A 23,598-nucleotide genomic window follows, 5' to 3' on the forward strand; every position below is an offset into this window, starting at 1 on the left:
AAAGATGACATTCAAACAGGACAGCCCTTGTCATAGATCCTAAGCTGATTAGAGAGGAGGCTTTCAAGAACTCTGTATCTTGTTTTTCCTTTTTAAATAGTTTACAATTACAGTCTTAAATTAGCCCTTTATGTGGGACAAAAGACTGTAATATACTGGGTTGAAGTTTGTAGGCAGAAAATATTTCTGGTACATAACATACTGTCCGCTGTTAGATTTTGCAAAACATTGACTAACCTGGTTGAACTTTGAAGTTTGATAAAATGAACAGTCAACATGCAACAGCTTTACAGCTCTTTTCTTGCTCTTACCAAGGATTAGTTTAGACGCATTTATGCAGTCCAATGTCCAAAGCATGACCAAAATTGTAGTTTTGAGCATTTTGGATCCTTGCTGCTGCTGGCTGTGGTAACCCCAGCCAAGTGCCCTCGAACCCCATTCATTATGTTCTGATTTTCCCTAAAGCTGGACAGGTAGTTTAATAAGGCTCAACACTAATACTTAGCTGTCAGATCAAATAAAATTCATTCTAATTATGTTGAACAGAAATACAGATGCTACGGAAATTCTCAGGAGGACTTTATAGTAGGTGTGTGCTGTCACAAAAGCATACAGGAGAGTTAAACAGCATTATTGACATACATTTTAGGACTCAAGATCACGATTACATTTAAATTCTATGAGAGGGTCTGACTCCTGGATTTTCCCAGCCATCCACCCCAGTGTCCCCTTTCTATGAGGCACTCATTGGATCTACTCTAGTAATACCATTTATGCCAAGATAATTCAGAAAAGTGCCTTATTAGCCTACTCCCCAGGATTCATCATCCTTGGCTGTTTTTGTACTCCACTCATGAGGAAGAGCAAGGATGCACAGGACGTGTGAATACCAGAATGTCATCTTTTCTTTCCACAGAGCAGTAGACTCTCACCAGCAATAACACTAAACTGATCATTAATTGCTTTCTTTCATTCTTTCAGAATGTCATCTGCAATTGCTATTCATCATAACAACATTACAAACTCACACAAAAGTTTAAAATTGTTCTCTTACTAAACTGAAGACACCTCCCAAAGACAAAAGTGAAAAAAAATATGCCTACAGGGAAAAAAAAATTTCCCGTTCCTAAGTTTGGCAACTGATCATACCTGTAACATCTTGAAAACACAGCATGTATCTGTTGCAGGGCCGGGAAGGCATTCCCCCATCTGTTGTTTTCATTTAGCTGTTTTGTACAATATTTGAGAGAGAGCATTTTTACCTGTGGCAATATAGAAAAAATTTGAGGCAAATTGAATGACATTATTACCATTACTATTAATATTATCATCACCATTATTACTGTTGTTTGTAAGACTGACCACAGATCTTCATGAAAATATTTGTGCTTGTGGTAGATTTCAGCTAAAACCCTATCATAAATAAAAGAGGGAGCTGGGTACAGAGTTATGTTTGAAGTCTTTCCTAGCTTGATGATAGCCACCCGCACTCTGAATCCTCCTCTGAGAGCAGCTACGTAGCAGAGTAAGGCTTAGTACTTTCAAATACTGATATTTTATATCAATATCAATTAACCTGATGTTACTTGTGAGTAGGGGCACAGAGGTGGAAGGGGTGTCAATTCAGTCTGACTCCCTTCAATGTGTGAGGCACAAAAGTTACAGAAATTGCAGGAAAGACCACAACAAGATGTATGTTTGTAGCCTGGTGGCTAATTCAGGCGTTTCTGGAGGGGATGTGGCATTAGTGGGCAAGTCCTCAGCTGCACCTAAAGAAGGTGTGCCTTCAAAGAGCAGCTTAAGAAGCTCCTTTTCCATCCTGTTAAAGGTTCTGATACTACTGCAATCAACCTAGTATATACTGGACAAGATCCCCAGGTCTGTTTTGATAAAACTTATTCATTTCTAAGACTGAAAAAGCTGCTTTCCACACTGCCCATTGAATAGAAAAAAACAGGTTAAACCACCGCAAATATTTTGTGGGCTACTTTCTCATAAAAGAGAAAGAGCTACCCACAGAGCTTATTTTCTAGAAAGAAGATAAGATGGTGCTCTCTAACAAGGAATGCAAAAGAAGGCTACAAAAGAATAGTTGGAAATTTAAGTTACTGCACCTTAAGTTCAGACTGTTCTTTACAAGCAGTGGGGAGGGGTGGGTGTCAGTGTGTAGGAATTATGGAATGGAAGCCAGGAAAACACAAAGCAACCAAAAAAGCCATAGGTACATGTGCATACCAGTCATTCTACTATTAAGAATAAAAGGTAAAGCCTTTTTTTTTTTCTGCCAGAATTCCCACTGCAAGTATTTGATTTCTCCTCCCACCTACTTCTACCCAGGAATAATGTAATGAACTAAGACAGGCATTTGCATTGTTCATATTTGCTATTTAATGAGTTATTTGGTACAAGATTCAGAATAATACCAGAAAGTAGCATTCTCTATATTCCTAGCCTTTTATTAAAAAGTTTCCAACGGGAGATACTTGATTCATAGTCATATGCTATTTCCTGGTTTTAGGGCCAATATTTTAACCCACCAAATCTGTTTTATTCCCTTCAGCATTTCTCCTTATTTCAGCCAATAATAATTTTAGAGGCAAAACCTTTCTTTTTTAAATTCTGTTTATTTGAAATTTGATACATATCCCTGCCTACTGTAACAGGAATAGCTTAAAAGAATCCCTGGGAAGTCACTTAAGTAAAACTTCCCTCATAAATTTAGATCCTCTGTCTCTAATTAAATTATGTTTTGCAAGGAGTTCCTCACCAGATCCTGCAAAATTGTTTCCCTTATACACCCCACAACTCACATTAAGTTAACAGATCTTTAATTGGTTGACATATCTCAAGTCTCTTTTGCGAATAATGTTGCCAATTTCCTGTTCTCAGGAGCAAAACAAGGTCCTCAAGCTATGGTGTGGCTTTAAGGATGATATTTATTAAGGATGATATGCTTATTAACAGCATAGGGGTAGAAATGCATGGCCGTGCAAACAGCCATGCTTCATGACGTTTATACACACAGAATGCACATAGAAAATAAAAATTAAAATCAGTATTGGTAAAGCACTGTTTGAGGGTCAGCTACTGCCACTGCGTTTTAAAAGGGACTACTCCAGACCTGGCGGAAGCGTTGCTTGCTGGGAAGGGTCACGCTCAGCCACTCTGCATGTAAGTTTGCAGGATTTGTCACTTACCACACCAGGGAAAATCAGGCTTGACAGTTAGTGGGTGTGCATAGATGTTGGTGTCCTGAACCATTTCTACCAATGTTATGGGCTGCTGTCCTGCCCGTAATTCAAGGTCAAGCAGCTACAAAAGCTTAAGAAAAGCCAAGCTGAGCCCGTTTGCTGTTGGACTGAGGTGAACCAGCCTCAGTCCCTGCTGTCCGCTGTCCACCCAGACCACAGGATTATGAGATTGGTTGAACAAGAAGTAGCCTTTGGTTTTGCTCCAGAGGCCTGTCTGAATCCGTACTTGAGCGTGAATGGTTTGGAAGCAATGCAAATGTTAGACTTGACAGTCTGGACTTGAAAACAGGCTTCACTCTCCATGTAGCTGTCAAGGCAGATACATGGCCAAGGGTTTCCTCCAACTGCGGGGGCTGTTTTGGATCCCCATCTCTTGCAGGAGGCTGCCATATAATTAGTTTTTGTGGAAAAATACTTAGTGCATGGGTTAGAGGGAGGGTGGTTTCCAATTGTCCAGTCCATGGCATAAGCAAACAAGTAAAATCGTAGAACTATACCTATGATTCTTAATAGGAATGCCATTTCAAGTGAATTTCATGATGAACTAAATTACAAGAAGACATCTGATTAAAAAGGCATAACATTTGTGGCTTTTCCATTTTGGGCCAATATTCCCGAGTTCAGTGTTCTCCTAAAATTTAGTCTGGGGGACCATTACAAATTGCTGTTTCGTTCCTACAGAAATTAAAATACTAGCGTCCATGCTAAGAACATAAATTCTAGAAAATATTCCTATGTGTGCAAGAAAAATATTCTTCTAAGAAACTGCCATCTCTTTCAAAATACTTCTAGGCTAGCACAAAACCAGCTTCCCTTAATTTCAGCAGCTCAATGAATGTGGAGTAAAAGCAATCCCTTGTACACAGGAAGAACATTAAACAAAGCAGAGAGAAGGCTCAGTGCAGTTCACATCCATTGATCAAGTCCACAGGGAAAAGATGGCCCTGCCAAATTCAATTTACTTTATTATGTTGGAGAAAATAATTCTTCCCTTAAAAAAAAGCCCAGATTCAATTATAAATATAAGCAATTATGTTCCATTTTGCAGAAGGTCATGCATACAAGAAAGAGACACATGGAATTGTTTCAAGAGTTAAATCAGAAATTTCAGACGTTGGACAGATTTCGGGATGTACCAAAATCAGGCAGTATGGTAAGTTTTCCTCTTAGATATTTAAAATATAATGGATCCTAAGCAACAACGATGAAACAAGAGTCCTTTGAATTCTGTATATTTCCTGAGAAAACCTCACTCTGCTCTACCTTTAGATAGCCTCAGAAATTAGGGAAAAAAAAAAAAAAAGATATTTTCAGTAATGTAGCCTATGACGAGACTCATTGGATTTTACAACTAGATGATAACTAACTCATTCACATCATTATAGATGACAAGTAATTGAACTGTAGGGAACACATTTCCAATTTGTATGTGCTTACCAAGTCTAAAGGATATAGAGAAAGCAGCTCACTAATGTAATTTGACCAATAGGGCTTTTCCCCTAGCTAGGCAAGCAGATATTAAATTAGTTACTACAAACAAGTCCAGCTAGATTCACCTATACGTGAGGCAGTCAAGAACACACACAGGGTCTCTGTAATGCTGTGTCTTCTCTATAATAGGTTTATAAATATTTACCATGGGAAAAGCAAAAATTAAATCATCCAGAGTTGACTCCATCATCATAATTCAAATTTATACACAACACTCATAGGCACATGCATTAACACCCTAACTACATCTGATAATGAGAGCAAGGAAACAGTTGATTCTGCCTAATTAAAACAGCTAATTTAGGATGACATATTTGTTCATGGTAATACTATGATTAGTAATAATTTATATATAATTTTTTAATGTTAAAACTGTATATTAAATGAAACTGAGCTAGAATCATTGTATTCTATAACTTTTTCAGAGCTGCTCTCAGACATGAAGAAGAGGTATTAAGCAGATGTGAGGCCAATGGATTTACATCATTTACATCATCTTAATCCAGCAGAAATTTGGCCCTGATTCTTTGATGAACGTTTAACTGTCATATGTGTTATTTTGCACCCAGTTCTTGCTCATTCCCCCTTCTGAGATTTGTTGACATGTAAAGTTCACATTCGCCTCCCTGTTTGAGATTTGCTGTCCATGTAAAGCTTGAATTAATTCAAAATCTCAAAGGGAATCTCAGTGGAAGAGTTGTGTTTATTCTGTTATGCATTGGTGCTATGTTTTTGAACGGTCTGCTAATAAAAGCTGCCTAGAGGAATGGTCTATCTGTAAGACAGTCAGAGAGTGATCCAGGTACCTAAATATAGGCATCTCAGGCTATTTTAGACAGTCTCAGGTGCCTTAGTCTACAGCACAATACAGGCAGTGATAACACAGGACTCAAAGGAGACCTATACCTCTCATGAAAGACAGTTGGAGGTCAGGCAGAAAATCCAAAGGCATCTAAAGTGGTTGAAAAGTATTAGATCTTAGCAAATAAGTCCCATCCAACATGTTACAGCAGAACTCACTAATTAAATTGGTCTTAGTCCATAATGTCTTTTACCCTATAAAACTTAGCAATCAAAAAAAAAAAAAATCATTCAGTAGAAAATAACCAGCTTTCAGCCTGCTAATCCTAATATACATGAGCTCATAAGCCTGTAAAGCAAGGTGGCTATCACAGCATTTTCAAGGAGTAGGTTTCTGTGGTTCTGTCACACATCTGCCCCCATTTAAAATCCAGCTGGCAATCTCTGTTTCAAACCACTCCATATTTCACGCATCAAGCTCTTCTCAATCACCTTCCCTTCTCCTCTCCCACTTTTCCACACAACCACTATTAAAAAGATGGCTATCGGTACTGGATCACTCAGCAATTCCTCATGTACGTTGGTTCTTGTGAAAGAGAGGGCTTAGCTGGCAGCTCAGGTGAGGAGCCTGCCAAAGAGCTGACTGTTCACAGAGAAAGAGTTGCAATGGTGCTGAACACCTGCCAGCCTGGCTCCCTGCAAAGCCATTTCACCTCTCAGGCTTCTGTGTCTCATGAGAGCACGTTAATGATCAGCCCTGTAAGTGAAAAACACATGACTTCAACCTTGGTTTTAATTCTTCTTTCTTTGGTCTTCAGGAGAACTCAGCACCAAGCAAGGCTCCATGGGACAGTTTCAAAACTACAGGCGACTACCAACACTATACAACGATAAACGTATTAGACACAGAGGCAAAAGATGCTTTAGAACTCAGACCAGCAGAATGGGAGAAGTGTCTGAACTTGCCTTTAGATGTGCAAGAAGGTGACTTCCAAACAGAAGTTTAACAAAACCGAAAATGAACTGGACAGAACAAAGACAAAACAAAAATAATTCATTGCACTGACAATGAAGAGACTTTGGGAATCCTGACGCTCCTGTCTGAACATTGTGACTATTTTATGTCAGGCTCTTCCTGTGCCAAATGTCAGTGCGTTTTTTCGTACAGTATATTCCCACTAGCGCGGCTAGTGGAGAACCAGGTGTACAATTCTTACCATCGTGTGTTGTAAGTACCCGTGGAATGGATTTGTAAGGTAATCTTTATAGATAAACCTCAAGCAACGATTCATGTTGTAACAGCTTCATTTGGTTTAGTTTTCAAAAAACTTCACCATGAAGCACAATGTATATATTTATGCAGTTTTTAAAGTTTATAACAGTCTGTTTGGCCATTACTACACTTTTTACTTTATAATATAAAAGCAAAGTTTTTGTCATTAAATGAATGTCTGTTGAGCTACATTCTTCATTGCTTTAAATGCAATAAAGTAATAATCTCACTTTTATATGAATAATATATTTCACATCTTTATTATTGCAGTTTTCTCTGGAAAGCTCAGAGTAGCTTTCCCTGCTGCAACTGTGTATAAAATATTTAAAATGTTGTATGGTGTAAATAAACCTTTGTCTACATATCAGTTTCTTAGTGCATTTTATTCTGTATTTGTTTACCTTAAATTTGCATATTTATGAAGTTATCTTTAAAAACATACATATTGAATATGTATTTGGAGTTTTAATAGTATGTTGTTCTAGCTCCTGCAAAGAGTTTTTAAATCGTATTAGTAGGTTTTTATAACCATTCTACTTTTTCTTAGGTATTATTTTGTGACAATGTACCCTAAAAATTTGGCTTGTCAGAATATTATTACAATTGTTCTGTTTTTTAAGAAGTTTTGTCTTGCTGCAGAAAGACAGACAACGGAAGATAAGTTAAGCTTCAATGCACTGCACCCAAAGAAAATGTTAATTCAGAGTCATTGCATCTTGTTCATGGTCTTGTTGCTGTATAACAACAAGAAAGACTTTAAAGATAAAAAAATTCTGAAGTATTTTAGACCAAAAAAAATGAGTGTGTTTCATATTATAAATCAAAAGTAGAGCATGATTTATGTTGAAAATCCAGTTAAACCATTAGGAATGGAAAGACTAAATCTCCCTTTCCATGCTTAGAACCAAAAGGAGATCTCCAAAATCTCTCATCTACAACATAGCTGGGGAGTGGGGATGGAGGAAGAGGAGGAGATCACAAATCTTCAGATGCTATATTTCTAGAAAAAAAATTCCAAGACTATTTTAGTTCTGCTGTACAGAACTGAGTATGCTGCAGCCTGCTAGCAGAAAAGCTCTTAGAAAGGAAGAAAACGTGACCACCAATCTGCTTAGGAAGAACAAAGACTAGACTAGAGGCTTGGCAGTGAGAACTTAACCTAGAGCATTGGTAGAAGGAGATCATCATTCATCTGCTGAGAGAAAAGTACTTAGGACCACCTTCAGGAAAGTGTTTCAGCTTGTAAATCCTTTCTCCAGGCCATAATAAGGTATTTAAGTTTTGAAAAGGAGCCTGACTTTGCCTACTTTGAGTGAGCATCTCATGCAGAGTGTCGACTTCTCTAATCAAATGATTCAGCACAAATACAAAATGACTAGCTGCCAATCTGGTATCAAGTCCATTAACTGGTTTAGGTGCCTAGAAGTTAGATGGTGTAATACTCAATATTGCAATACGTCAGTCAATCAGAGCTGGCACTTTATAAAGACTGATACAGAAGGAGGCAGCTGGTAAGGCTGGCTATACAGCCTACTAACATCACACCTCTGAGATCTGATAGTGCACCAAAAACCTCTCTCACTTGTTTCATAACAAGCTCTAATCTAAAAAGGTTTTATTTTCCCTTTAGGTAAAGATATAACAGAAACCACATTTGTTAAGGATTTCATCCATTATGGTAGGCATCTGCCAAGCCGAGCAGGTTTTACAAAATTTCTAATTTTTGAGACCAAATCAAGAAGCTTAGGCCCCTGAATCCAGATATAAGCTTTAGCATCCTTTTTGATTGATCTAAACATTACAAATCTAGAGAATCTTGGTATTTCAATAACTATAGTGAAGAGATTATGTGCATAAGCTTTGTATCACCTAATTCGTGTTCAGTAGTGGTCTAGTTACAACTGTGTAAAGCTTAGTACAGGCTGTAAATTTACCCAGGAAACAAGATAAACCAGTGTGCACTCAATACATTGCTGACCCAGTTGTGCTGTTATTAATAACCCAGTTGATTCAGGTTTAGCATTAGCGTGGGTGTTTATGTACCACACAGCAGTCACAGATGTGCTTCCAGTGTAGGCACAGCAATGTACAATGCCTTTTTATTTAGAGCTTGTGCTGCCCTGCCCAGAAAGTGCTAAGCATTCTTATTTTCAAATGTACTTCATATTTAGAAATATTAAGAACATGCTGAAACCCAGTGTTATTTGCCTACTGATTTGACTGCTTCATAGCAAAGCAGAGTTTGTTTTCCATAAGCAAAATGCTGCATGTGCTTGAAGTTTGCTGCTTAGTGGCTCTGAAATGGTGGAAGTCAGACTGAAGCCAGCAGGACAGCACTAACTTGTATGCCTTGGCTTAGATGTTGGTAGAGCACTGATGAGATGATTGACATTATATCATATGCAAATAGAAACTTTGTCAGAACTCCCTACATTATACTAGATGCAGAGATGAAAGGAGGCTCTGCATTTGTCTGCCAGGGCAGGCTGATGTCACTTGATGTGCTCTGTGCTATCTCACTTGGCCTCCAGCTGCAGTAACAGAAAGGTTCAGATGTTGGAGGGCTCAGCTAACCAACACTGCTGCAGCTCGTACTAGAGTGCTCAGCCTAGAGCTTATTCTGGTCCAATTTAGAATACATATTCCCTAGGCATATATAGAAAAAGCAAATACTTTGGGGGGGAAGAGTCTCCTTTTCTCAACAGTTTAAATACACATTAGTTATCATAGAAGACCATATGCAATTCCTCTGTCTCTGTCTTCCTCTTACATGCATATACAGAGAAAGATGTTTTTTTCTAGCAAGTCAATGCTACATAAAACATGTCCTGGAGTTATCAGTTTAGTAAAGCAGTACATAGAGGAAATCTAGCTGAGCAGTGATAGATAACTCAGGCAGCAGTTCAAGATCTCTATGATTTCACATTCAAGGATATGTGAAAGAGTTTGGTATTGCTGGTATAAAAGCACTAACAAAGTTATTTGCTATCTGGGTTCTTGCCAATGTGAAGTTATTTAACCTAGAATCTTCTGGGGAAGTAAACTCTGAATTAGTCATCATTGAATTTCACCTCATACTCTGCAATATCTCTTATGAAGAACAAGAAGAAGGAAAGAGAACTAAGTGTTGCTACAAGTGATAAGAGGAATAACAGCAATGCTGCCATGTTAATGCATCTTTGGAGTATAGTGGGCTTAATGTTGGCATGCATGTAGTTCTAGTGGCTCCTTATGATGAAGATTTAGAACAAAGCTGAAGAGACAAACAGAAAAGGATCTTTTCCATTTCATTTACTACTGGGTCTGAATTTCTTCATAATCAGTGAAACAGTGCTCTTCTCTGGAGGAATAACAGCAATGCTGCCATGTTAATGCATCTTTGGAGTATAGTGGGCTTAATGTTGGCATGCATGTAGTTCTAGTGGCTCCTTATGATGAAGATTTAGAACAAAGCTGAAGAGACAAACAGAAAAGGATCTTTTCCATTTCATTTACTACTGGGTCTGAATTTCTTCATAATCAGTGAAACAGTGCTCTTCTCTGGAAATGTCCTGACACTCCTCCTCTAAGAACATCATTGGCTTTTATGGTGACAAGACATAAATCAACTAATATTGTGTTACACAGGGTTAAACTGGGATAGTTGCTGTTAAAATAAATAAATAAATACATACATACATACATACATACATACATACTTACATAAATTTAAAAAGCCACAACAGTGTAAACCCGAGCTGCAGCAGGTGAAATGTTCTCTGATGGCTTTTCCTCATTTCCCATAGTTGCTAGGCGATGTTGTACTTAGAGACTAGAGCTAACAAAAGATCTGCTTCCCACTTTGAAGCAGGCATCCATCTGTCACAGCATCAGCAGTGTGCTCTCCACCAGGTTATGCAAAAGGATATGAAAATCTCTATTAACAATCAGCAGATGGAGACACTGTGTGTTGAGAGTAGACTTGTAGTTCCTCAGGCATTAGCTCGAGGTTGTGCTGTGTCTCTGGATAAGCCACAAGAAGCAGTTCCTATGAGCAAGCATTATTTCCCTCTCTCAAGAAGTGTTACAGAGCTCTCTTGTGCAATCAAGCCCATTCTCATGTGCTGAGGGAAGTAAACAGACAGGTACCCCATTGAATATGTGTTTGGGAGCTGTGATTAATTTCAAGCCAGGTCTCAAACAGTGCAATGCTGTAATCTTTGCTCCTTGCTTTTCTAGGAACATCTTTCTTTGTAAAGAAAGCAAAAGAGGCCTCACTAAGAAAAATTCAATTGCTGATAAGATAGGAATGACTGATAACCATAGCACTCCTACTGAAATGTTCTGTCAATTACCTACAAGTGCAAGGTAAAAAAAAAGAGCCATTTATCTGGTTTTGAAAAAAATATCTCTTGCACAGGCTGCATTGGACCATCCTTTGGCAATTATTTATTCAGATTAACTACATTAAACAACTACTCCTTCAGTTTATGCCTCATTATTCCTTATAAGGAACAGTTAATAACTTTAACCCATTCAGCTTCATCCCTTGTCTGTACAGGCTTCTGCTATAGGCCCCACCATAACCTTTTTTTCAGGATTACAAATCCATGCTCCTAGTCCTCACGTGGAAGTCTTTCACAGATTTTTACCGTCTTTGTCTCCTTTAGAGTTTCTCCAGGTCTGCTAAAGTTCTTAAATAATTCTTAGTAAATCCTGAACTCATTAGGTCGTTCTGTTTGATCCCTGCAGAAAAAGGAAAAATTCAACCATTAGGCTTCTAAAATGCCTTCTCTTTCAGTAGGAATAACCAAAATAAAACAAAAGTTAAAAATACATGAATTTTAACTTTTTTATCTAACCATTTAATGGAAAATATACGACCATAGCTTTGAGGAAGAAACGGGCACAAGGCAGCTTCTCTTATGTAATCATCTTGACAGGTTTCTACTGCTCCTTCTCTCTGTTGCTGTGAATGTAGACTTTCTTTCTTACGTAGCACTGCTGCAGAAAGACTGCTAGAGAGTTATCGACAGGCCTTTGGCTAGGTTTTCCAGTCAGAAAGTGAACAAGGACTATGTGAATCCTCTGACGTGGAATAGTAGCTGTTTCCCACATCCTGAAAGTGTGTGGAATTCTGTGTGGGTTCAGTCTTTGTAACCCCCCTTCCTTTAGCTGTGCATTCAAAGAGTGACATCCACTCATTTACTGATTTTTTTCTTTAAAACTCAGAACAGGCACAGAGCCAGAGAAGAGGCTGGGAGCTGCTGCTTATGACTCTTCATCTCTATGACTAAGAGTTAAGGACCTGTCCCTCAAGAGAAGTGGAATTTAAGAAACTAGTCTCAATATTTTCTTGTTGAATAGCTTAGGCAGCTATTGGGAAGTCCAGCTAGAGATGTCCAATTCTATGCATGGATTATAAAAGCAGATAATGTGCCTTGTTCAACACATGCAGTCAACCAGAGGAAACAGCCACCTAAACCTTACATGATGCAATGCTGGACATCAAAAAAAATCTGTCTTTTGATGTGTCAAACCATAAGGAGTTGAAATATTTTTTAAAATCTGTCTCTCAGAATCCAATTTAAGAACAGCAACAAGCTAGTGTTTTTTCACATTATCAGTTCAGTGATTTATTGCATTATGTCCCTAGGTTGTTGACTCAGGAAATTGCAAAAGGTGATACCTAAAGGAACTCACTGAATAAAAAGGAAACTGAAATTGATTAGTATGTGTGTTCAATTTCTTATTCAGTATCTCCTTGGACCTAACCACTTTATTTTCTGCTCTTCTCAAGAACTGTGTGTTAAGAAAAGATTTTCAGAGCTCTGTTTTCAGTAATGAGGTTCTTAAACAAGAATTAGCTATGGTATCTAACGACAAATATGTAGAATCCTTTCTATTTAATTTAGAATTCTAACTAATTAGAATTGCCAATATTTCAACCACAGAACTCTGCAAGGCAATCTAACTCTGCCTGTCGTAGCTGTCTAGATTCTTTCTGTAACCTAAAGAAAAAGGGAGGCACCTCTGAAGCCCAGCTAGACACAGCCAGTTCTCTAAGTACTAACATATTTCCATTGATTGCATAAAGAATTTAAAAGCCCCCTGAGGGCAATAAAATCCTTTGAAATTAAATACCAGATTTAGCTGGATTTCGTCATCAACATGTGAGTCTAAACTCCCATTGTAACCTGCAGAGAACAGGTCAATACAGTCAACAGAGTCTGAAGACAAATTCAGCTTATCCATTACCAAAGGCAGAATGCAGTTAATATGAGATGCCCTGTAGCTGTTGAAACATTTGCATGGGGACTGGAGATATGAAAGACAACTTAAGGGAGACCTGCACCCTTCTAGTGCAAGCAGTACCTCACCCCACACCTAAAATGGTACCAGACACTTGTGTTTGGACAGGTGAATCCAGATCCAGGGGAAGATTTTTTAGGCTATTGAGTAACAACAGGACTAGGGGGAATGGGGCAAAGCTGGAAGTGGGTAGATTCAGGCTGGATGTGAGGGAGAAGTTCTTCACCATGAGAGTGGTGAGACCCTGGACTGGGTTGCCCAGGGAGGTGGTTGAGGTCCCACCCCTTGGGGTCTTTAAGGCCAGGCTGAATGAGGCTCTGGGCAGCCTGATCTAGTGGGAGGTGTCCCTGCTCATGGCAGAGGGGTTGGAACTGGGTGATCCTTGTGGTCTCTTCCAACCTTGCCAGATTCTGATCTGTTTTAGCAGAGGACTTAGTAGTGTTGGCTTGATGGTTGGACTTGATGATCTTGGAGGTCTCTTCCAACCTAAAGGATTCTATGATTTTCCAGGGTGCTTTATGATATCCAGCCTCTACCTATCACTTCAGAGAGGCATGGGCTTATGGGTTTTATGTCATGTTTGCTGACTTGATATGAGTGTCATAGGTATCCTTGCTATCACACATTGCGGCTTTTCTACTCAGAATACACCTTCCCTGCTCCTCTTTAAACATTATGTCTGTTTAAATGGAGGATTCATTTTTTCTATATCTGTACTGTTAGACCTCTAAATTCTGAATGTGGCTTATCCAGGTTGTCATCCATCTGAGAGATAAAGAATGTACAACCCAAGACAATCTAATCTGCCAGCTATCAGTAGAATGTGAAAAAGCATATTCTGGAATATCATGCATGGGTCAGCCAGGGATGCAGGAGTGATGGAGCCAGGAAAATCACAGTGTTATGCTTTGAACTTATGATAGAATTCAGTCACAAATGTCTGATGTAGAATATAAATACTTGCCATACTGACCTGGCACTACAGTCCTGCTTTCTCACTCAAATTGATTCTCCCAACCACAGGGCAACAGTCAAGTTACTTCTTTTTTCTGTTATTCTCATATTCTGGCATTTATATTTCTGGTAACACAAAGGCCAGACTTGAAGAGGGAAGATGACAAGTGTGCTTACCAGGGATACCGTCTGACCCCTTAACTTCCAGCCTCTTCCTGAAAGTAAGAATGAGATGGTTTAAACCTTTCTAAGATGAATAGAAACGGGAAGCTTTCCAGATTCCTCATACTGGCTTCTGACCAGCAGGTAATTATGCAGAGAAGGAAAGACACTACCACCATCAGAGCAGATAAAGTCAGTAGTAGTCAGTGGGGAGACCCAGGCTATTCTACCTGAGAAACTGCACACTACCGTTGCCATGAAAACGTTAGAAGGGTTTCTCAGCCACTCAGTGGCTTAACAAATCAGTTTGGCCTTTAGATGCCACAAATAAAATCAACCGACTCCCAAGGAAGATTGCAGAAGTAGAAAAGATAACTTAAGGATAAGAAAAGCCAACAATCAAAACACGAGAAAGTTCTGTTTTACAACCTAACTCTAATTGTGTTGTAAATGATAGATTACATGTACCATAAAGAAAAGGGTGTATAAAAATTTAAAAAAAAAAATTCATTATCTCACAGCTAAGAATACGAGAAAATGCTATAAACATTTAATAACATTCTAAAACAGGAGAATACACATTTTTCTCTATTAGGCCTGCAGAGCCAAAAAGCCACCACATTTAATTCTTGATCTGAAATAACTCTACATAATTCCACCATACATAATAAAAAAAATAAAATAAAAAAAAAAAAGTTCAGAATCATCTGCCTCAGCACCATTCTTTTGTTATAACCTAGTGGCTATCTTTTGCGGGCGATTAGCCAGCTGATTAAAAGGTATTGTAACATTCTCATGTGTTATAATGACTATTTATCTGGAAATTTTCTTTTCTGAAAAAGCTAGTTACAAGGATACATAAATTCAGTTAAAAGAAGATTTCAGGTAGGATTTATTCTCTAATTTACCATGGCCACTTAAGACTATGTTCTTCTAAAGCTGGGATGACAATAAAGAAATTTTTCAATTTTAGTAGGGGAAAGCAAGACCTTCCTTTTCTCAGCAGTTAATGTTTGCATAGCAAGAGACCTCCTATTTTAATATAGAAAACTATCTGAGGATGATGGCCATCGAAGCATGCATTAGAATTTCAGATCCTGAGAACTAAGGGTAACAAGTCTCCAAAAGGTAGGAAGAGAATGTCCTTCCTTCATCACAGAATGCATTCCAAAGACAGGGTGCAGATTTTGCATCTGAATGGGAGGTTGCAACCACTGTTGGACAACCAGGCATGAAGACCTCTTGCTCCATTTTTGGTCCACATGAAATCAAAAATGCTGAAGAACTTCAGAAACTCCAACAATCTGAAGACACCAGAGAGCTCACTGTAGCTACTGAATCAGTAATATGTTTTGGTTTGAGTATTAACTGGTAGGTACTTTGCTGCAAAATCCTGGACTCTGAGATCATTTGTTATTTTTTTACTGTTTGGAAAGTTTGAATCCACAGCATTTACTTCCAGTCTTAGCCAGCCATGTGTAACAGCTATTGTATCAGCAAGCAAAGACAAAACTACGTTACTTTATGGAGAGTTGTAGTTTACTAAAGCTAGTCCCTGAAGAACTTTTTTCTCAAGATATGTCATTTGATGTTGAATAATTTGGAATAAAAGGTATAAACCAAAGGCTACTAATTTTAAAAAAAAAAAAAAAAAAATAGGCCCAGGGTACTGTTGGATATATCTGCTACGCACTGCTGTTAACCCATCCCTCCTGTCTCTCTGCATGGCAGTCCTGCTTGGACAGGTGTCCCCAGATTGGTGTCATCTGCAAAAGAATGCACTAAATTGCATCTTTGACAAAGATTTTTAACTGGACAGGTCTCAGAAGAGCCCACTGCAGTACTGCATTTAAAATCTACCTCAAAATCCACAAACCCTTTGAGGCCAACCATTTTCGTACCCACTTGGTTGTCCATCCACCCACTGTCATCCCATTAGCATCTTAACTTGGCTACAATCCTTTTAACAAGACCAAAACTTACCAGCTCCTGCAGCTGTCACATCTCCAAAGCCTTTCAATCCTGCAAGAATGTATCTCCTGAGCTAATATTTGGCATTTAACAGTCTGCAGCTCACACACTGCTTGAAGACCTCTTCCATGGACTAGGCAAAAGTACTGAGCACGTGAGATTATTCAAGGAAATCTGTATGGATGCAAGTATGTATTTCAGGTAATTAAGTAGCTGTTGCCACGCCAGCTGCTGTATCAGGAAATACTTGTCAGCTTGTGTCCACATTTCAGTATATCACACAGCCCAAAGACAGCAGAACATATTTATCTTTCTTTAATGATTATGTTTTGACTACTCGAGACCTGTGCTGTGACTTAGATATTGATCTTAGTCTTTAATAGGGTAAATACTGATACAGTTTTATCAAACTTTCATGTTCCCTTTCTACACAAACTAGATGACTAGCATTCATTAAATCCTTGACTAAGAAAGATGTATTTTTTACAGTGAAAATTAGTAATTATTCTCCATTCTTCCAAAATATCTCCTTTTAAAAATGCTAACCACTTATAAAAAGATAATGATAAATATTTCTATGAATAATATTTCAGGACAGTGATATATTTATTTTCAAATATAGATGATGAGCATTCTTAATTATTATTTTTACAAAATAACTGTGTTATAACGTGTTATTAGCCATAACTGGGTATTGGATTACTTAAAATGGTAGTAATGACACGAATTCATTTTACTTGTGTTCTTGTTTCTGATGGGAAGGCAAACACACCTCCTGCTGTTCCCCCACTCAGGGGTGTCAGTGGCTTCACAGCAGGATTCCTGCTCTGGGCCCTTTGGAGCCTCTTGCTGCCCACTGACAGCAGCCTAGGGCAAGCAGTTAGAGTGCAGTGGGAAATGTGAGGTTTGGGCAGAGAAAGTTTTTGCTCAGGATCCCCAGAGCTTGTTCTTGGACCGAGCAAGTGCACAGTTCAGGTGAACACATGTCCACCACTGAAGTGAAGCATATGCCAGGTCTTAGACGTATGAACATGCCAGCTGCTTGACCTTTCTTTCCCCTGTCTGACAGCAGAAGAGAGCACAAAGTGTTTTTTTCATTTCATAGCAGGATGGCAGGTCAGAGCAAGTGAGGGAAGGCTAAGGCAGAAGCAATATCATACAGAAGGGATGGCCCAGCAGCAACATAACTGTCCATTACCAGGAGGTTGCTTGTTCATTTTTGCAGAAACTGATTCTTTCTCACAGGCCCTGAGAAGCTGTGCACTGCTGCCCTTCCATACTCAAGCTCCACTGGAAATACAGCCTAAGACACAGGTGAGTTCAGGACTAATCTGTCAACAGATTAGTCTCTGCCTCCACTTAAGCTCTTTCACCACCAGCTCTAAATTCCTGTCCTCAGTGTAGGGATGAGCCTAACTCCATCTCCTTTTTTCTCTGCAGGTCCATGTAGAAGTGAGGCAGTTGACCACACTGTAATTCCCTTTGATCGGAGAAGGGAAAAAAATCCCAACACCAGCATATCCTACCATTGCGCTCCACCATTCTTCTGAGCCTAAAGGAGAGGTGACCAAACACTGCTGCTGCACTCCAGCATGAAGATCATCTTAGTGCTAGCCCTCATTCTAAAGAATGAGAAGTGAAGTCTCTATGCCTCCATCCTTCTCTCAGGCCTAAGGCTGACGGCAGGTGCATCTTACCCTTTGCCTGGCATCACTGCTTCTCTGTGGCAAGTAGAAGGAAACTGGTGCTTCTACCTCTGCCATTGACCCTCCTGCCATATCTTCTTGACAGTGATACTGATTATCTAGACACAGGAAGGATGAGAAAACAAAGTGAACTGTTGAAGCCATTTAGCAGGAAAAAAAAAAAAAAAGGACTTAAATATTCCATTGTCCTTTCTGAAGAATTAAGAATGATGAAATCCTGAAGGGCTTTGCTGTGGACTCTTATTTGCTGGCCTACTGCCTGAGGAAAAGTAATGAGAAGATCAAGGTAAGAGAAAGGTAAGAGAAAACAGTCTAAAATAGATTGGAAAGAGATAGGAGGACTTAAGTAAGGCTGCTAAAATTACCTTTTTTTCTCAAGATCCTTTCAAAGAAAAACTTTAGTCATTCAAGTCATCACAGGAATTTCAGTGTTCAGAAACAAAATTATTACAATCCATTGATTTCCTAGCTCAAGAAGTGACTATTGTAAAGTTTACTACCATTTCAAAAGGATGATTCATCTCAGCAGTTGCTTTCTGTGTCCCAGATGTCTATCCGCCCTCTCCGTGAACTGAGAGACAGTGGTATGCTAGTTAGTCCCACTTCCACATCAAAGCTAGTAAAATCAACCCACGGTTCTCTCCAAGTTCTGAATGTTTTATGAAACACCAGTGATCAACCTTGACTGACAACTTCTCCTGCAACCTGTGGCATCTATTTGTGAAGCCAGCAAGCTTTTTAGCTTCATACAACACAATCACAGCGTCAGAGTCAAACCTCAAGAAAACTGAATTAACCTGGGTGGGAAAAATACAAGCCAGTGAGTTCTTCTTGCCAGGGAATACTTCAGCTTTATTGCAGCCACGTTGTGATCTGCGTCACCATAGATGGATGTGAACCAGAAAAATGTATCCCCTATCACCTAAGGAATTCTGGACAGGTGGAAAGGCTGGTGGAGAATTTATTTTGGTGACAGCTGGAGGGGCCTGGAAAGCTGTCAGGTCTAATATATTCAGGCTGAGGATTAATTCCCACATGGAAGATGCAGGTATAAGCATGAAAAATTTGGAACCCACTCAATCAGGGGAGCAGCAGCGTCTGCTCTGGTTGGCAGGGCATGTGACATTTGCCACTGTACTCTCTGAAATACACTGGGTCAGGGCTTCAGGGTTCAGGATACTTCAGCAGAAAACTCTTGGAGACAAGCACAACCTGACAGTATCAAGTTTCTGTGCTCTGGAAAACCCTTCTCTTTTACAAGTGAGCAACACAGATTTACTCCCAAGCAACAAAGACTACAAATGAAATTACTTTAAGTGCAGGTAAATCACCTTACTTCAAGTTATAAGCAGCTTAGGCCAGGTTCTGTTCTTTGTTATACCACCCTAAATCTGGAATAAACCCATGGGTCTCATCAGAGCTATCTCTTATTCATATCAGTGTAAGTCAAGCAAAAAAGTCTATCTAGCTTTTTTGCCATGCTAATGTAAACATAGATTTAAGCATCTGATTTGTATGTAAAGTGATTAAATTTCTTCTATCGTTATATATTCATATAAGTCAGGAAAACACATCTACAGATTTGTTTTCTTTTCCTCTTTTACAGAAAGTTTCTAGTAAGGACAGGTTGTTAGCAAGAGGCAGAAGCTGAACTCAACCTATCGTTATCAATGACAAAAATACTTCATGAAAAATTCCAGAAATAGTGAGAATTTCAGTCTTGTTTGGAACTTTTATAGAAGCTGTCCTTTCAGGCATCATCAAGAAATGAATTTAGCCCAGTAGTTAGGGCTTTAGCAATTCCTCACACTTACTTAGGAAGACGACATTGGGTTTTTAACAATTAATCATAAGTTTTTCATAAATGCAATGTTTCCTAGATACATCGTGTCACAAATAAATATCTAATCATTTATTTAATGCATTCAGTCTGTTTTGAAAAGCCACAAAATGGAAAAATATCATCTTCTGCTAAAAAAAGCTGTTAGTCTGAGTTTCAAGCACTAGGCTTCTCACAACCCTTGAACCTGTAATAGATATGAACAAGTTTATATGGATAGTATCATCCTGAATACAATCACTGAGCTCTCAACTGGTTATATTTTCAAGAAGCTGAGCAAAGAGACAAAAATGGTTTTTCACCTGAACTTCTGTGCATTTGAGGTATCTGTACTTAAATCAAAACTTGCTATGTGCCAGGTTGACATGATTTTAGATCAATTTGAGGTTCTTCTTGAGTGACCAGATCAGTGCATGTATCATCTGGACTCAAGATGTGCCACGGAAGGTGTCAATTTGATATTAGGAAGACTTTATTGACTGAAAAAGTAGTGAGGCATTGGAACAGGCTGCCCAGGCAGTTGGTGGAGTCACCATCCCCGGAGGTGTTCAAAAAGCGTGTAGATGTGGCACTTGGGGACATAGTTTAATGGTCATGGTTGTGTTGGGTAATGGTTAGACTTGATGATCGTAGAGGTCTTTTCCAACCTTAATGATTCTGTGATTCCCTGATCTGAAGGGATTATATAAGGTACTCCTCCAGTTCTGTCGAAGGACCAGAGAGCAGAAGTTAACCCAACATGCCTCCAGCACATTAATACTGAAGACATGAAATGTTCTGAGGAGGGAAAAGTTTCACTAGTATCCAGTTCCTTGCTTCATACCAATCTTGACAGACTCTTCAATTCCCTAGGGCAAGCCTGACCAACTTGAAATTATGCCATCCTAACAGATCAGTACAACTATGAGGACATGAGACAATGTACAATATGTGTATGAAATGTGGCAATCCCCACATAAGCTATGAAAGGATTCTCTGCCTAGAGCTTCCATAACTCTTACAGACAGGATAAGTGCTCAGAAATTGCAGTAAATTAAAAAAAAAAAAAAAAAAAAAAGACAGTGAAGCAACGAAAATTAACTTCCACAGTTGCTGGAGGCTTGATTCTGACCTTTATACGTGTGTATGTTTGTGAGTGTGTATCTTTGCAGAAAGACATCAGGGAAGAAACTAAAATATGCTTTCTTAGCCCTTCCAGATCTGACAGCAATTTCATTATTTTTGTGCGAAAAGCTGTTCCCTACCCTTTTCAAGCTCGTCAGTAAAGAACAGATGCCTTTATTATAAGTGGGGTTTTCAATGACTAAGAAATAAATCACTTTTCTTCTGTAAAATGAAACTTCTGAGTGTGTCCATATGAAGTGAGTTAGTCTTTCTAAAGAAATTCATTAGTGTATGACCAATGGAAGAAAAGGAGAGATGCACCTTTACAAGGGAGTGATTTTGCTCTACAAGTAGCTCCAGAAAGCCAGATTCTGGTACACTCTTGTTGGGGCTCTTCATCACAGTCAAATTACTAAAAGAGCACCAGGCATGCCACAACCTGCTACTCCTAGACTGCTGCAGGTAAAACTGTGAACACCAGGCTCGACAGAATTCTCCTGGCTGCTGTGAAAGATGCTACTGCTGAAATTCCCCTCCATTTTTCTTTTCTCTACCAGTACTTTCAACATCATCCTTAAAAGGTATTTTTGTTTCATCTTTATTTGGCATTGGTCATCTTTGTGTTTTTGTTTTTGTTTTTGTTTTTTTTTTCAATAAAAGTGGACGTAGGTGAAATTGAAGACTTCAAGAATTCCAAATCATATAATGAAAAGCAATTTACCATTCTGCCTGGAGAGAGAGGTTTTCAATCAGTGTGTACTTCCTGAAATGACTTATGGATTAGAAGCACAGATGCTCTCATAAAAAAAAAAGGGAAAAAAATGCAACTGAGTGAAGATGAATATAATAAGGTGTAGGCTGAGAACAGCACATACAGACAAGAAAACGAATGAGTGGTTCTGCCAGGGAGATTCAACAGAAAATAAGAGAGAATAGTCCTGGGCCAGAAACTTTACAAGACAACGTGATAAGTTATATCAGATGAGGTACATGACAGAGCAAGATGTAGGTGCAAAAATAATGGAGAGGTGAGGTAGAGTACAGGGGTAGTCAGTAATAGGTAGATAGGTCTGCAAAGGACTAGCATGCTGCATCATTGACAATGTACACTTGATTCCATTGGTGGCTGTTGCAACTCAAACCCAAAATGTCCATCTTGACATCTTGAAATTATTAAAAATGGGTGATACTCGAGGAAAACAATTAATTTTTATAAAATATCTCATTTAAAGTAGGTAAATAATCAAATGAAAAATATTATAGAAATTTATTACAGAAATCACAAAACTTGCTATAAAAATACATTGTTAGTTTGGAAAGAGATGTATGAGGCAGTTTACGCTGAGGGATCTACAGTCTGTAACCCAAAATCTTTGGACACTGAGGAAGTCTGTTCATTCAGCATCTGATTACTATAAATATGTACACTGCCTGCATCCTGAGTATACACAGAAATTTCTTCCTATTTTTTATGTTATATTAGAGACCTTTGCTCAGCTAATGTAAAAAGGATGCTCATGCTGACAGTAAGAACTGCATCCTGTGGGCCTGCTGTTATACTGAGTTTAAACCACATGCAGTTGTGTTAGGCATAAAGACTTAAGAACATTTAAATGGGCAAGAGAATACTTTGGTTCATAAAATCACTGCAGTCTTATCCGCTCATTCCTGGTAAGTGAGAGTACACTCTTAAGAAGTTCAATTAGTGCCAAGTAGTCATATCCTTTTCAATACCCAGCCTTTGTCTCAGGTGATGCTTGGGCAGAAGTCACCTGCAATAATAGTGGCCTGCCCCCACCAGTTAAATACAGCCGCTCACATTCTGCTGGGTTCTGCCAGAAATTACATGCTGCTGTGCAAGTAAAATGGCTAGAAACAAAATACAGAGCAAATACAGCTCAAAGTGAGATTTTTTAAAATACATGTGAAGACAATTCCTGCAGCCTCTCATAACCAAAGCAGTCTTATTTGCTGAAGGCTGTTCTTGCCCTTCCTCCCAAACACATGGCCATGAGGCCATAGAAATACTGGTCCAGCTGAAAACTTTTCAGAAGAAAGTCTGGAGTAGTCACAGAAAGAAATTCACAACAGGAAGATAAAGAAAATCAATGCCAACCCTAAAGAATATTTCTATTGCTTTCTGAACCTCTGACCTGTGAATAATCAGTGTGGAGTGTGCACATTAATCACGGGTACTGTGGGAATGATTATTACCAGACAGTTACTGTTACATAGCATCCCTCTTTAACTGGAGGGGACCACAAATAAGCACTTCAATCTTAGACAATGCAGTAAAATACAATACAATATAATAATTAGTATCTTTCAGCAAAATAGCTTCCTAAGCTCCCTTTGAACTACTACTCATGATACATAAATTCTTGTTGTATTAGCTTATTTTGGATGACTCTGATGACCCTCTAATACCAGGGGCTTTAGAAGGTTTAGGCTATTGATCACCAATCTGAAAGACATTATTCAGACCCTTTGTCTCCAGGTGCAGGTCTGTAGAAAAACACAATTTTACTAGGCTTAAAGTGAGACAATATTGCTTAACAAATCTGCTGGGACTGGTGTGTTTAACAGTACTCACTTTAGAATGATGTGCTGATCTACACACAATTTTGCGTGAGTTATCCACATATTACTCCATGGAGACTTCAGCAGCTCTGTTGGAGGCTGTACCTTTTCACAGGGTTTGTATGTACTTTTATCTGAGAAAGTAACAGACATAAAAAGCAGTATATTCTTCCG

The 23,598-nt window shown here is 38.8% G+C and overlaps 1 protein-coding gene across 1 annotated transcript in view; it reads left to right on the forward strand.

Moving 5' to 3' along the window:
• Window positions 1-7,178, forward strand: part of LOC103769056 (brain-specific angiogenesis inhibitor 3) — a 97,441-nt gene extending 90,263 nt beyond the window's left edge. Inside the window, exons 13-14 of the mRNA XM_008936232.1 lie at window positions 4,300-4,404; window positions 6,362-7,178. Of these exons, the coding sequence (XP_008934480.1) occupies window positions 4,300-4,404; window positions 6,362-6,550 (294 nt within the window). The 3' untranslated portion in view covers window positions 6,551-7,178. The remainder of the gene's footprint in view (window positions 1-4,299; window positions 4,405-6,361) is intronic.
• The last annotated feature ends 16,420 nt before the right edge of the window (window positions 7,179-23,598 follow it).

Source organism: Merops nubicus, unplaced genomic scaffold (genome assembly GCF_000691845.1).
Source record: "Merops nubicus isolate BGI_N331 unplaced genomic scaffold, ASM69184v1 scaffold2270, whole genome shotgun sequence".
NCBI classification, from domain to species: domain Eukaryota; kingdom Metazoa; phylum Chordata; class Aves; order Coraciiformes; family Meropidae; genus Merops; species Merops nubicus.